Raw genomic sequence first — 16,309 nt, forward strand, 5'->3', positions numbered from 1 at the left:
AAAGGTTGTGTCGGAGTTCCATCTGAACCAGTCAATTGTCTTGCCAACATTCTTTCCCCGTCCTCATTCCTGCCCTGCTCAACGTCAGCTACACACATTGGACTGCAAGAGAGCATTGGCCTTCTATCTGGAGCGGACACAACCCAACAGACAGTCCGCCCAATTGTTTGTTTCTTTTGATCCCAACAGGAGGGGAGTGGCTGTGGGGAAACGCACCATATCCAATTGGCTAGCAGATTGCATTTCCTTCACTTACGCCCAGGCTGGGCTGGCTCTTTAGGGTCATGTCACGGCTCATAATGTTAGAGCCATGGCAGCGTCAGTAGCCCACTTGAAGTCAGCCACTATTGAAGAGATTTGCAAAGCTGCGACGTGGTCATCTGTCCACACATTTACATCTCATTACTGCCTGCAGCAGGATACCCGACGCGACAGTCGGTTCGGGCAGTCAGTGCTTCAGAATCTGTTCGGGGTTTAGAGTCCAACTCCACCCCCCTAGGCCCATGTTTGTTCTGTTCCAGGCTGCACTCTCAGTTAGTTGGTAAATTTTTTAGGTCAATCTCAGTTATGTCCTCGCCGTTGCGAGGCCCAATTGACCATGGTTGTTGTTTTGAGTGAGCCTGGGGGCTAGGGATACCCCATCAGTGAGAACAAGCAGCCTGCTTGTCCTCGGAGAAAGCGAATGCTACATACCTGTAGAAGGTATTCTCCGAGGACAGCAGGCTGATTGTTCTCACAAACCCGCCCGCCTCCCCTTTTGGAGTTGTGTCTTCCCTTCTCTTGTCTTGCTACATATGAGACTGGCCGGCACGAGCCGGTTTGGGCGGGAAGACGGCCGCGCATGCGCGGTGCGCATCGGCGCGCGAGGGCTAGCAAAGGCTTTTGCTAGTGAAGAATCCGATTGGAGGGGCTGCCGTGGACGTCACCCATCAGTGAGAACAATCAGCCTGCTGTCCTCGGAGAATACCTTCTACAGGTATGTAGCATTCGCTTTTGTCAAATTCAGACACTTTTTATAAAGGATTTCTTCAAATCAGATAATTTTAAATCTAAGGTCTTTTCTATATCTTCTGCAACACTTCGTGTTTTTTCAATAATTTGTACCATGAGGTCCAGCGAGCATTTATTCAAAATTGATGCCCACTTATTTAAGAATTCTTTATCATCCAAAAAAGGTTTGAGAGGTTTAACTACCCTTAGACCTCTCGGTATCATTTCTTTTTTACAATGTTCTAGCATAGTGGCTCTATATAAAGTCGCTTGAACCAATCTTTTCGATTTGGTTATGTGGAGGGATATTTTCGAAAGAAACGTCTATGTTTGGATTTGGACGTCTTTGTAAAACGTCCAAATACGGGTTGGGGAAACCGTATTTTCAAAACAAGATGGATGTCCATCTTTCATTTAGAAAATACCGTCAAAGTCATCCAAATCCAAGGATGTCCCTAGATTTGGATGTGCTTGGATTGGACATCTTTGACTTTCGGCGATTTTTGAAACCAAAGACTTCCATGTCAAAAACGTCCAAATGCAAGCCATTTGGATGTGGGAGGATCCAGCATTTCTAGTGCACTGGTCCCCTTGACATGACATGACAGGACACCAATCGGGCACCCTAGGGGGCACTGCAGTGGAATTCATAAAATGCTCCCAGGAGCATAGCCCCCTTACCCACAGCTATACACCACTAATATAGCCCTTATGGGTGAAGGGGGCATCTATATATGGGTACAGTGGGTTTGTGGTGGGTTTTGGAGAGCTCGCTGTTTCCTCCACAAATGTAACAGGTAGGAGGGGGGTATGAGCCTGGATCCGCCTGTCTGAAGTGCATTGCAGTACCCACTAAAACTGCTCCTGGGACCTTCATGCTCTGTCATGGACCTGAGTTCATACTCTGAGGCTGGCACAAAATATTTTTAAAGATGTTTTTTGAGGGTGGGAAGGGGTTAGTGACCACTGGGGAAGTAACGGGAGGTCATCCCCAATTCCCTCCGGTGGTCATCTGGTCATTTCAGGCACCTTTTTGTGCCTTATTCGTAAAAAAAAACATGTCCGGGTGAAAACGTCCAAGTGTTCATCAGGGACGTCCTTGTTTTTTTTCGATTATGGGTCAAGGACATCCAAGTGTTAGGCACGCCCAAGTCCCGTCTTTGCTACGCCTCCGACACGCCTTTTAAACTTTGGCCGTCCGTGCGACGGAGTGCAGTTGGAGACGTCCTAAATCGGGTTATGATTATACTAATTTGGACGTCTCTGGGAGATGGACGTCCATCTTCCAATTTATGTAAGATGGATGTCCTTCTCTTTCGAAAATGAGCCTGATAATCTTCCCGTGAAACAGATTGTATCACTTCTGCATCTCCCATATCCAATACAGAAGGTATCTGTAGAGCATCTGATATAAATTCAGCTATAAAACTCATTCCGCTCTGCCATGAAAAGGATGCCATAATTTCTCAAAAAACAGTAACTCTTGTTCAGTAATAGAGAGGGAGAGTATATATATCAGTCACAATTGGTACATTCTCTCATAAATATGCAAAGTACTATTTATATACTATCAAAAGGAGATCGCTGGCCATCTTCCGACACAAATCGGGAGATGGCCGGCCATCTCCTGAAGCCGGCCAAATCGGTATAATCGAAAGCCGATTTTGGCCGGCTCCAACTGCTTTCCATCGCAGAGCTGGCCAAAGTTCCCGGGGGCGTGTCGGAAGGGTAGTGAAGGCGGGATAGGGGCGTGCCAGGGCGTGCTTAAGAGATGGGCGCCCTCGGCCGATAATGGAATAAAGAAGGGCATCCCTGGTGAGAATTTGGTCCACTTTATTTGGTCCCTCTTTTTTCAGGTCCAAGTCCCAAAGAAGTGCCCGAACTGACCAGATGTCCACCGGAGGGAATCGGGGATCACCTCCCCTGACTCCCCCAGTGGTCACCAACCTCCTCTCACCCTCAAAAAAACAACTTTAAAAACTTTTTTTGCCAGCCTCTTTGCCAGCCTCAAATGTCATACTCAGGTCCATCGCAGCAGTTTACAGGTCTCTGCAGCAGTTTTAGTGGGTGCAGTGGACTTCAGGCAGGCGGATCCAGGCCCATCCCCCCCCACCTGTTACACTTGTGGTGGTAAATGGGAGCCCTCCAACCCCCCCAAAAAACCCCACTGTACCCACATGTAGGTGCCCCCCTTCACCCATAAGGGCTATGGTAATGGTGTAGAGTTGTGGGGAGTGGGATTTGGGGGGCTCTGCACCCAAGGAAAGGGAGCTATGCACCTGGGAGCTATTTTTTTTTTATTTTTAGAAGTGCCCCCTAGGGTGCCCGGTTGGTGTCCTGGCATGTCAGGGGGACCAGTGCACTACAAATGCTGGCCCCTCCCTTGACCAAATGCCTTGGATGAGATCGGTTTCCATTATGGGCAAAAACCGAGGCCAGCCATTTCAAACCCGGCCATCTCTGACATTTGGGCGGCCCCAACCGTATTATCGAAATGAAAGATGGCCGGCCATCTCGTTTCGAAAATACGATTGGCCCCGCCGCTTTGTGGCACTGTCCTCAGGGATGGGCGCCCTTAGAGATGGGCGTCCACGAACGAAAATGCCCCTCTCTATATATCTCTGTGGAGTACAAAAAAGTATGAAAGGGAAAAATCTTCAACACCCACGCCTCCACCCAACAGAAACACTTACTGGGTAAAAAGGACCTAAACAGGGTCAGATCTCTTCATCAGCACAAAAAACCCTTTCATGCAAAACATAGTTAAAACTCCACAGAATACTTAATTTCAATGGATCCACCCAAAAACATGACAAACATAAGAAAAAAGCAAATAATTTGTGGCCAGAGTTTCGCTATAAGAAGCTATCTCAAGGCATGAACAACCAATCCAAAAAAATATAAAAAGTTTAAAAAAATACTTTTTCATCATTGCAGGTTTGTATTATTGACCATATACCTGAGGGACCCTACGATCGTTTAAAGCTGTTACTACAAAGGGAGCAATACTGGATCTTTACCTTAAAAAGTGAAGAACCGCATGAGTTGAATCTGAAGATGGATTGGAACAACTTTTTTTGAAAGTTTGGGATTTCTTATGCTATAATGTGGATTTTTGTAATTCTTTTTGAGAAAGCTTTTTCCTTCCCTCGTAAGATTGGAAGTGACATCCTGAGTGATGTCCTGAGTTAGGTCTTTAAGGAAATAATTCTGTGGCCATGTTTGAAGGATCCTTATGACAATGAAGACTGTTTGTGCGTTATTTATTTATTTATTTTTATTTATTTGTTACATTTGTACCCCACATTTTCCCACCTATTTGCAGGTTCAAGTACCTTTGTGTTCTTTAAGTATATTGCTTTTAACTGTTGATTTCTGGATCTTTTGAGTTTTCACTTATATGATTTATATATTGTTATATTGACATAGCTTTACTTTTTTATTTTTGTAGACTGGATGTTCATGCCATGAGACAGCTTATTTTAGTGAAACTCTGGCCACAGTCGGTTGATTGACTTATAGATACACTTTTGAATCTTCATTAATGTTAAAAAGCTAAGTGTTTGCTTTTTTCTTATATTTGTCACATTTTTGGGTAGATCCGTTGAAATTAAATACTTTGTGAAGTTTTAACAATGTTTGTGTGAAATGGGTTTTTTTTTCGATAAGTCCTTTTTACTCAGTAAGTGTTTCTTTTGGGTGGAGGTGTGGGTGCTGAGGCTTTTCCCTTTCATACTTTTTTGTACTCCACAGAGGTGTATATAGTATATAAATAGTACTTTGCATATTTATGAGAGAAGGTACCAATTGTGACTGATATATATAGAGGGGCATAATCGAAAGGGACACTCAAGTTTTCCTGGGGACGTCCTCACAGGACGTCCCGGCGAAGTGGCGGGGAAACCCGTATTATAGATGGGCGTCCCTCTTTCGTTTTGATAATACGGTTGGGGACGCCCAAATCTTAACATTTAGGTTGTCCCTAGAGATGGTCGTCCTTAGACTTGGTCGTTTCTGATTTTCAGCGATAATGGAAACTAAGGACGCCCATCTCAGAAATGACCAAATGCAAGTCCTTTGGTCATGGGAGGAGCCAGCATTCATAGTGCACTGGTCCCGCTGACATGCCAGGACACCAACCGGGAACCCTGGGGGTACTGCAGTGGACTTCAGAAAAAGCTCCCAGGTACATAGCTCCCTTACCTTATTTATTTAACACATTTATACCCCACATTTTCCCACTAGTTGCAGGCTCAATGTGGCTTACACAATAACATGGGTAGGCTACAGTTCAGTATAATATCAATAAACAATGTCATAGTAAAAAATTAATCGTAAATGTATCTTCTAAAACAACAAAGATAATAAAAGATAATGGAAAAACATTAGGGTCCATACATTTTGCTGAACAGAAAAGAAAGAAACTAAGTAAAGTCTGGATGGTACGCCTTCTTGAACAGGGTGGGCTTCAATAATTTCCTGAAGTTTAGATGATTCTGAATTGATTTTAAGAGTTTAGGCAATGCATTCCATAGCTGAGTTCCTATGAAGGAGAAACTTGATGCGTAGGTAGATTTGTACTTGAGGCCATTGCAATCTGGATATTGCAAAATTAAATAGGATCAGGAAAGACTGGAACTATTTCTGGGTGGTAGATCTATAAGATTTAACATGTATCCAGGAACTTCACCATAAATGATCCTATGAATCAATGTGCAAATTTTAAAGGCAATACGTTCCTTGATGGGAAGCCAGGGGCGTAGCCAGACACCCAATTTTGGGTGGGCCTGGGCCCAAGATGGGTGGGCAGAAGAACTCCGCCCTGCCCCACAAGTGATTTGGTCTTCTCTCTCTTGCCTGCATACCTATGGTCTCTCAAACATACCCCCCTCCCCCGCACACCTTTTAAATAGCAGATTTTCACCAGCAGCAACTAATACACACTGCTCATGTTGGCCCCACAGCCTTCCCTCTGATGTGTTTCCAGATAGACGGGAATACATCAGAGGGAAGACTGTGGGGCCAGTTTGAACAGTATGTATCAGTCGCTGCTCGCTGCAGGTGAAGATCTACTATTTACAAGGTATGCAGGAGGGACAGTTGTTGGGAGTTTTTGGCTGGTGGGGCTTGGGGATCCCTGCCAGCCACATCATAGGTGTGCTGCTACTGGGTGGGCCTGAACCCAAAGTGGATGGACCTGGGCCCACCCTTGGCTATGCCACTGTGGGAAGCCAGTCTAATTTTTCTTGAAGGGGCCTGGCAGATTCGAATTTAGATTTTCCAAAGATCAGTCTCGCTGCCGTATTCTGTGCGGTCTGAAGTTTCTTGATTAGTTGTTCTTTGCAGCCTGCATAGATGCCGTTGCAGTAATATAAATGACTTAGTACCATTGATTGTACCAGGTTGCGGAAAACATCTCGAGGAAAGAAAGGTTTTATACGCTTAAGTTTCCACATTGAGTAAAACATTTTCTTGTGTGCTGAGCCTCCCAAATCCCACTCCCCATAACTGTACACCACTACCATAGCCCTTACGGGTGAAGGGGGGCACCTAGATGTGGGTACAGTGGGTTTCTGGTGGGTTTTGAAGGGCTCACATTTACCACCACAAGTGTAACAGGTAGGGGGGTATGAACCTGAGTCTGCCTACCTGACGTGCACTGCACCCACTAAAACTGCTCCAGGGACCTGCATACTGCTGTCATGGAGCTGGGTATGATATTTGATGCTGGCGTAGAGGCTGGCAAAAAATATTTAAAAAAAATGTTTTTGAGGGTGGGAGGGGGTTAGTGACCACTGGGGGAGTAAGGGTAGGTCATTCCTGATTCCCTCCGGTGGTCATCTGGTCAGTTCGAGCACCTTTTTAAGGCTTGGTCATAAGAAAAAAAGGACCAGGTAAAGTCGTCCAAGTGTTTGTCAGGGGCGCCCTTTTTTTTCCATTATGGGTCAAGGACGCCCATGTGTTAGGCACACCCAAGTCCCGCCTTTGCTACGCCTCCGACACGTCCACGGGAACGTTATGGAAAGCAGTTAGGGACGCCCAAAATCGGCTTTCCATTATACCGATTTGGGTGACCCTGTGAGAAGGACGCCCATCTTGTGATTTGTGTCAAAAGATGGGCGTCCTTCTCTTTTGAAAATAAGCCTGATACTCTCTCTCTTCCTTTCTATTACTGAACAAGATCCCAAAACAGTACATTTTACGCTGCTTATCCTAGAAATAAGCAGTGGATTTTCCAAAGTCCGTCTTAATAATGGCTTATGGACTTTTCTTTTAGGAAGCTATCCAAACCTTTTTTTAACCCCGCTAAGCTAACTGCTTTTACACTAAGCTCATTCTTTTACTACATTCTGCTGAGTAAAGAAATATTTTCTCTGATTTGTTTTAAATTTACTACTTTGTAGTTTCATTGCATGCCCCCTAGTCCTAGTATTTTTGGAAAGAGTAAACTAGTGATTCACATCTACCCATTCCACTCCATTCATTATTTTATAGACCTTTACCATATCTCCCCTCAGCTGTCTTTTTTCCAAGCTAAAGAGCCCTAGATTAGATGGTCTTTATCTGCCCTCATATACTATGTTAATAAAGTAAATTGTTTTATATATTTGCAACTATTCGTGTGTATATCAAAAACAGCTTTAAACAATTAAATTGAGTGGTTGGTTCTTCTCCTTTGATCTTTTTTGTTTTGTTTTTTAAAATTTGTATTTCAGCTTGGGTCCTAGATAGAGACTGTCTGAATTTCAGTTTCAGTTTTGGATTCGGCACCAAAACCAACCCAAAACCTCAAACTGTAGCCTCCTCTGCCCTGCTGCCCCAGCTGCAAGCCAGCCCCCCCAACAGAAAACATATCCCCCCCACCACGCTCCACCCACCACTCCGCCATCCTCCCCCCTCCATGTATGCCCTTCCCTTGCCTGCCTTGTAAAGGCCCTGGTGGTTTAGTGGTGACTTCAGGTCAGGAGCATCCTAAGTTGCTCCTGCCCCCATTAGCTGTGCTATAACAATGGCAGCCGTGACTTCCCACGGCAACCTCATGAGGCTGCTGCAGTAAGTCATGGCTGCCATTGTTACAGCGCAGCTGATGGGGGCAGGTGCAGTTCGGGATGTTCCTGCCCCAAAGACTCCACTAGACCACCAGGCCTTTACAAAGTAAGGCCTATTGGATGGGAGGAGGATGGAGTGTTGGATGTCCCAGGACTAACATGTTTTCTGTAGCGGCGGGGGGAGTGGGGGGGGGGGGGGCAGGGCCAGCTTCAGTTACAATTATGGCCGAAACCAAGTCGCAGATTTTGGCTGCGAATTTGGTTTCGGCCAGAACCAAAACCATCGGTTTCAGTCAGCCTCCTGTCCTAGTCACCACAGATATTGCAGTGGTATTGTCAAAAGTAGTCATATAAATCAGAATGAACCTACCATATATGCCTGCAATCATTATTTCATATTTCTATTGGCAGAAAATGGTTAGCGGAAGATTTTAACTCTGAATGTGTTTCACGGATACTACATCATTCTGACATTTTAGCTGCACATACAATAGCTATTGTGATACAATACTGGTTTCAGGATTCCCCACCTGGAGAACTCATATCGTTAGGAGTGATCAGTGAAGGTAGTGATCCATTATATTACTCTTTATCTAATGAATCTTCATGGTGCTTCATTCAATTCTTTTTTGGGTCTTAGTTCTCAAACCCCACTACCATCTGGCTTATAACCAGAAAAGTCTTCTTGTTTGAGCAGGGATGGACAGCTTCAGTCCCAAATGCAATATATAGTTCATGCCTTGTGCCTCAATTATATGCAGATCTACTTTATGCATATTCATTAAGATATGCTGGAAACCTGACTGATATATGGCCCCGTAGGACCAGAATTGTCCACCCCTTTCTTAGAGGGTAATTTTCAGAGCCATTTCAGCACTAAAAGGCTTTTATAAAACCATCCATCCTATATGCAGGTAGAAGTGCATGCCTAATGCCGTTCTGAGTATACTTTTACTTGCTGTAGAGGGACATGTTCTTGGGGGTTCTTGCGTAGTTTTAAATTTGCAAAAGTATGTACATTAACTCAGAAAAGTATCCGTACAATTTAGCAGGTATGGAGCTGAGTGGGTACTTTTTATGGGATCATATTTAGAATTAAAGTATGCACAAAACTTTTGTTTTGAAAATTGTGTAACATCTACAGAGTGAAAAGTATGCAATTATTGTTCACCAATCCTGGCAGTTATAAAATTACCCCAATAGTGGTTTCTAGGAGACTTGAACCAAATTCTTATCATGCTATCATGCATATACATTTTAATATATTTTTAAAGTATCAAGTAATGCAAACACACATATATATACACAGATATGACTCAGCATGGCACCTCTTATGTTCTGATCTGTGGTCTGTCCCAGCATGGAAAGTTTTATGTTGTTAAAGTGGCTAATCATTTCTGATCTATGTCATAAGTCCACAACTAATTCATTTGTATATTGTGTGCCTCTTAGGTCAGTTTGGTATACCTGAGGGGATTATCTTCTCCATGCCTGTGACATTTCAGGGAGAGAAGTGGGAGGTGTTTTCAGAGGTGGACACCATGAATATTCAAAAATATCTGCAGGAGGCAGGCAAAGAACTTCTCATGGTAATCTCAAACTGACAATAAGGCTCTTGTGCTTGTACATCTGCATTTTTAGAGTTCAATTTAACGCCCTTAGGCCAATACTACTTCAAGTCATAACAAAGAGTTACCTTTCTGTGCTTTTCTTTCCTTGATGGTGCTTAATGTCTGACTGAAGTATAATCAGGGTTCTCTGAGGCCAAGCAGGCATAATATTCTCATATGTGGGTGACATCGTCCAATGAGCCCGGTGTGGACACTGCCAAGTGTACTGTTACTGTAAATATTTGAGGCAGTGCCCCCACCACGAATGCGTGGGTGCCTTCCTGCCTAAAGCTCAAGTGCAGGGCCAGCAGTCTTTTGTTTTCTGTGGAGCAGAGAGGTGGCTTTTTAAATCTCTTCTCAGCGCGACAAACTTTTGGTTTGGTGCCTTCCCGTTTTCAGGACATTTTTTTCTTCATATTCTTCTTTTTTTCAGTAGTAAGTTGTTCAAAATATAAATTTTTTTCAATTATCTTTTTTTCTTTTTTCTGCTTTTGGGCCTCTGAGCCCTTTTTTTTTTGTCCGGGAAGCATCAACCATTTTCAGGTATGCGACTACTCGAGCTCCCCGGGCCATAGCCTTTTGACCTAGAGTCAAACATTTTTCCCTCCATGTCAACAAGAGTGCCAAGTGGCTTTAAGAAATGTACTTGATGCAATAGGACTGTTTCAGACACAGACCCCCACAACTGGTCTGTTCACTGCTTAGGTCTAGAGCACCAGGACATACAGTGTAGTCTCTGCTTGCACATGCAAGCGAGGATCCTTAAATCCCATAGAGTCCAGTGTGAAAAACTTTTCAGTTCTGCATCGACATCGGGATCTGCATCAAGCATGACAGGGGATTCAATACTTTACGCGGAACCTTTTCGACATCAGGTGCACTGAAGCAGCATCAAGAAGGTCTGGCATTAGACTCGGTACCACATACCTGTAAGGACTCTACGTCCTTGTCAACGGTGCTGCGTGCATCGAGGGACCTGCAGCGTAAAAAGCCTAAGAAGCACCACCATCGTTTTCCCTCTTGACACTCTGCCCTCACTTCCCCTGCATCGACGTCCTTGCATGGGAAGCGTCTATGTCACAATGACCACTCTCCTTCCCTCCAGCTTATTTCTCATCGAGAGCCTTTGAGGTCATCAATATCTCCTATGCCTGCACAGCTCAGGCTGTGTCGCTTTCTCATCTGATATCGACGCCTAGTTTTCATGAAGACATCTGGGCTATGCTTAAGGAGGAGCTTTCATGGCTACTGCATTCACAGTCTTTACAGGCTTGCAGGGTGCTTGCTCCAGCCTCAGCCCAGCCCATTGATACATCGGAGGGACAGTCACGGGAGAGGTCCTGTATGCTGGCTTGGTGTCAACTATCTGGTGCTGCATGACCTGACCGATGCATGTGTTGGAATTGGCAGAGGAACTTTCTCCAACTTCAGAGACTCATCTGCCTCGATGCACCTTGATGCAGAGCCGAAGCTCTAGTTGACACTCTCTTTCACATACTTCCCATGAACAGTACTTTGCAGAGTCAGACTCAGACCTCTCAGCTGAGGAGTCCTATGGCATTCCATCTGACCCTTCTCCGCCACCTGAAACACATAGGTCTCTGCCAGAGAGTATATCTTTTTATTTATTTATTATCTCATTTGTACCCCACAGTTTCCCAACAGTGTCAGGCTCAATGAGGCTTACAATGCACCACAGAGGCAGATGCCGATGCAGTAAAATGAAGCTAATACAGCAGAAAACCTACAAGAGATAATGGGGAAGAGTAGGAATGGACGGAAGGTGAAGGGAAACTTTGAGGGAAGAGGGAAGGGGGATGTGTTCAAATGTCTCTAGATCGATGCGCTTCCAGCAGTGGAGACACAGGAAGAGGCCGTGAGATAAGCACTTCTGAATAACATGGTCTTCAGAGATTTCCTGAAAGTTAGATGATCTGTGATGGTTTTTATGGTCCTCGGCAAAGAATTCCAAAGCTGAGTGCTAATGAAAGAGAAGGAGGTAGCATACGTGGACTTGTACTTGATGCCATTGCAGTTTGGATAATGAAGGGTAAGATATGAACGGGAGAGTCTGAACGTATTCCGAAGCGGTAGGATGATGAGATCTATCATATAGCCAGGTACTTCACCATATAGGATTTGGTGAACTAGAGAGCAGAGTTTAAAGGTGATACGATCTTTGACAGGAAGCCAATGTATTTTCTTTCGGAGGAGCATGGCACTCTCAAACTTGGACTTTCCACAAACCAATCTGGCCGCTGTATTTTGGGCCGTCTGCAGTTTCTTAATTAGTTGCTTTTTACATCCAGCATACACTCCGTTACAGTAATCCAGATGGCATAGTACGACGGACTGTATGAGGTTGCGAAAGACCTCTCGAGGGAAAAATGGTTTTATTCTTTTTAGTTTCCACAGCGAGAAGAACATCTTCTTTGTGGTGGCGTTAACGTGTTGTTCAAGTGAAAGTGAGCGGTCAAGGGTGACTCCTAAAATTTTAAGGCTATCTAGTTGGGAAGGTGTAAGGTGGGGGTAATTAATGTGGGAGGTCTGTACTTGTTGTGCTGAGATGATAATAGTAAGCAGTGTGTTTTGTCAGCATTCAGCTTGAGTTTGAAAGAAGATGCCCAAAAGTACATCGTATTTAAACAGCGGTTAACTTCTTTAGAGATCTCAAACAAGTCATTTTTGAAGGGAATATAAATAGTAACATCATCAGCATAAATATGCAGGTTAAGTCCTAAGTTACTTAAGGACTTGGCCAGTGGAATCATCATAATATTGAAGAGAGTTGGCGATAGCGGAGAGCCTTGAGGGACTCCACAAGTTGCTTTCCACGACTGCGATAAATGTGAGTTGGCAATTACTTGGTAAGTTCTGGAAGAGAGAAAGCCCTTGATCCAGTTATGAACATGTCTGCAGATTCCTAGGCTGTCAAGAAGGTTCAGCAGTATGGTGTGATCAACCATGTCAAAAGCACTTGACATATCGAACTGTAATAACAGTAGACTTTTGCCGTGAGCTATTTCCTGCCGAAAGCTGTTAAGTAAAGTGATGAGCACGGTTTCGGTGCTGAGAAAGGAACGAAATCCAGACAGAGATTCATGAAAAACAGAAAACTTGTCAAGATAGTCTGTTTTTTTCTGGCTTTGTCCATAAGATGACTCAAGCCACACCTTTCAAATTAGAAATGGAGGAAGAACCTTATTCAGAACTTTTTTTAGATTATGACTCCACCTAGAGCTGGAATCATTCTTTTGCTTCATACAATAATGAAAAATAATCTACTAAAAAGCTGGGAGACTCCACTGACAGTTCAGGTAGCCCCAAAGAAAACTAATACAGTGTATAGGAAACAGAAATCCACTGGGTTTGGAAAAACACAGTTATCCCATCATTCTCTAGTTGTGGAATCTGCTTTAAAGTGCATTTGCAGTACAAGATCTCATGCTTCTGCTTCTCCAGGAAGAGAAGCTAGAACATTGGATTATTTCGGCATAAAAACTTTTCAAGCTTCAATGCTAACCAGTCACATATTGGATTATCAACTTTATACCACAGTTTATTTTAAATGTGTAATACAGAGTACTCTATCTTTTATGGAATTCCTTCCCTCCACCACCCCGAGAAAGCTGAAGAATTCCAAAACTTCACAACTGAAGAACAAGCTTCACAAAAATAATTCAGAAAACTTCTCAAATGTTGTAAATATCTGGCAAGACAAGCATTTGGTGTCTCTTCACACATATCTGCCTTAGCAGTGGCAATGCGACATCTTTCCTGGCTCAGGGTTTCTGACCTCGAATCTGCTGTCCAGGAGCGTTTATCAGATGTCCCTTGACATGGAGAAAACATGTTTTGGTGACAAAGTTGAGGAAGTGACCAACCTAATTAAAAAGCATACAGACACTATAAAGACTCTGTCCCAGTCACAAACCTCTGCTACTTCTTCTAGAAGATTTGCAAGAGGATATTGACGCTTCAGTTACTATGAGGCCAATTTTCAGACCGCGGGAGTTAGACTGGCTAACTCCTGCAGTCTGCACTGAGACCCAGTATCCAGTCAGAATTTAACCGGCCAAGATGATATGCAATCCTGGATGGTTAAATTCAGACTGGCCAAAGATATTCTAGGGTTGAATTCACATTTTAAAAATCAGCTGATAGCCAGTTTTATCACTCATGTTGCGTACTGAATCCCTTGCCATGCTTGATGCAGATGCCGATGTCGAAGCAGAACTGAAAAGTTTTTCACACTAGACTCCATGGCCTTGATTTGTACCTGTCTTTCAGGGCACAGACCGTATAAGTCTGCCCAGCACTATCCCCGCCTCCCAACCACCAGCCCCGCCTCCCACCACCGGCTCTGGCATAGACCGTATAAGTCTGCCTAGCACTATCCCTGCCTCCCAGATGCAGATGCCGATGTCGAAGCAGAACTGAAAAGTTTTTCACACTAGACTCCATGGGCTTTAAGGGTCCTCGCTTGCATGTGCCAGCCATGTACCACTGAATATTGACGGATAGCCTGTTTTCTGGCATTTAACTGGCCATGTGCCGATCCTGGCTGGTTTAATGCCGCTTAATATCAGGGGGGGGGGGGGGGGGAGGTATATGTCTAAGCATCATTACACTCCTACTTCTCCTCCACCTCAAAAGACTACAACCCAATGTTCACATCCAAGGCAGAAGTGGGATCAAAAATCCCAGACACCTTCTCAGTCTAAACAGCCTACTTTTTGACTCCATCCTAGAGAGCATTTCCACCTTACAGTTGTACATGCCAAGTGACCTACCTGTCAGAAGGAGGTTCATTCACTTCCAATAGAGGTGACCTTTCATAAGCTCCAACTGTTGGGTGCTTCAGCAAGGCTATTCTCTGGATTAGCAAAGACCTCCTAACCATTCACCAAGAGTCTCGTTTCAATGCCCTCCAAATGCAATTACTTCAAGAGCAGCTCTTAGCCCTCCTCCGGTAGAATGCAATAGAACCAGTTCCTCTGCCAGCGAGGGGTCAAGGGTTCTATTCAGATATTTTCTAATACCAAAAAAGATGGGGGAATTATGTCCAATTCTTGATCTGCGAGACTTAAACAAGTTTATACTCAAAGAAACATTTTGCATGGTATCCCTGGGAGCACTACTTCCCATAATACAACACAACGATTGGTTTTGTCCCTGAACACAGAAAGTTTCCCCGTTTCCGCTGTGGAACTCAGCACTATCAATATAAGGTCTTACCATTTGGCTTGGCCTCAGCTCCTCAAGTCTTCACGAAGTGTCTGATAGTGGTAGCTGCAGTACTTCGCAGCTGAGGCATACATGTTTTCCTTTACCTACACTTGAATTAGGTGTTAATTAAGGTGTGAGGAAGTAGAATATTTGCAGAGGTTATTAAGGGCAATCTGATTACTGAGTTAGCTTGAAAGGGTCTGTTTGAAGCAGTTCCTTTAGATTCAAAACTATATAAAGACCGAAAGGTCCCACTTAACTTTCTTTCTGAGAAGGTTTGAGAGAAGAGGACCTTTCTCTGGTAAGTGAACATTAATTTGCTTTGTGCTTTGGGAACTTAAAGGTTGGGGTTTAAAGGAGGAATTGTAGGTTAGTTATAGGCAGAATAAAAATTTTAAAAAAGCAAACTTTATCAACTAATCTCCATACTCTTTTCCCCCTAGTTTTAAAAATTGAACTTTGTACCACAGCATTAACAGCCTCTAGCAGGCACAGCAGGACCTAGTTTAGTCTTCATCTCACCCACCCCTAGTGCAACTCTTCTATAGTCAGTTATTGTAATTAGGATAACAAGCGAGGAGTGCTCTTACAGAGTTTTAATTACATTTTATTACTTCCTAAGAAGAAAACACTAAATAAATCACACAATATATCATATAAGCTAAATACATTTTTATATTAGAATTACATACCAGCTTATAATCGAAAGTAATCGCCGGCTATTTCCCGACACAAATCGGGATATGGCCGGCAATTTCGCAAAAGCGGCGAAAAGCGTATAATCGAAAGCTACATTTGTGATAGCTTCGCCACTTTCCCTTCGCCTCGCTGGCGAAAGTTCAAAGGGGCGTGTTGGCGGCGAAGCAAAGGCGGGACATGGGCAGGCTTGGGTGTGGCTACCAGATGGCCGGCTTTCGCGGATAATGGAAAAATAAAACCCAGCGATAAGCAGTATTTCGCCGGGTTTACTTGGTCCTTTTATTTTCATGACCAAGCCTCAAAAAGGTGCCCCAACTGACCAGATGACCACCGGAGGGAATGGGGGATGACATCCCCTTACTCCCCCAGTGGTCGCCAACCCCCTCCCACACTAAAATTATTAAAATACAAACCTTTTTTTCCAGCCTGTATGCCAGCCTCAAATGTCATACCCAGCACCCTGACAGCAGTATGTAGGTCCCTGGAACAGTTGTTGTTGGTTGCAGTGGACTGCAGAAAGGCAGAGCCAGGCCCATCCCCCCCCTACCTGTTCCACTTGTGATGGGTAATGTTGAGCCCTCCCAAACCCCCCAAAACCCACTGTACCCACATGTAGGTGCCCCCCTTCAGCCCTTAGGGCTAGGGTAATGGTGCACACTTGTGGGCAGTGGGTTTTGGGGGGGATTTGGGGGACTCAGCACACAAGGGAAGGGTGCTATGCACCTGGAAGCT

The 16,309-nt window shown here is 44.2% G+C and overlaps 1 protein-coding gene across 1 annotated transcript in view; it reads left to right on the top strand.

Moving 5' to 3' along the window:
* Nucleotides 1–16,309, top strand: part of MDH1B (malate dehydrogenase 1B) — a 222,476-nt gene that overhangs the window by 168,001 nt on the left and 38,166 nt on the right. Inside the window, exons 7-8 of the mRNA XM_030209739.1 lie at nt 8,451–8,605; nt 9,492–9,628. Coding sequence (XP_030065599.1) covers nt 8,451–8,605; nt 9,492–9,628 — 292 coding nt within the window. The remainder of the gene's footprint in view (nt 1–8,450; nt 8,606–9,491; nt 9,629–16,309) is intronic.

Source organism: Microcaecilia unicolor, chromosome 7 (genome assembly GCF_901765095.1).
Source record: "Microcaecilia unicolor chromosome 7, aMicUni1.1, whole genome shotgun sequence".
NCBI lineage: Eukaryota > Metazoa > Chordata > Amphibia > Gymnophiona > Siphonopidae > Microcaecilia > Microcaecilia unicolor.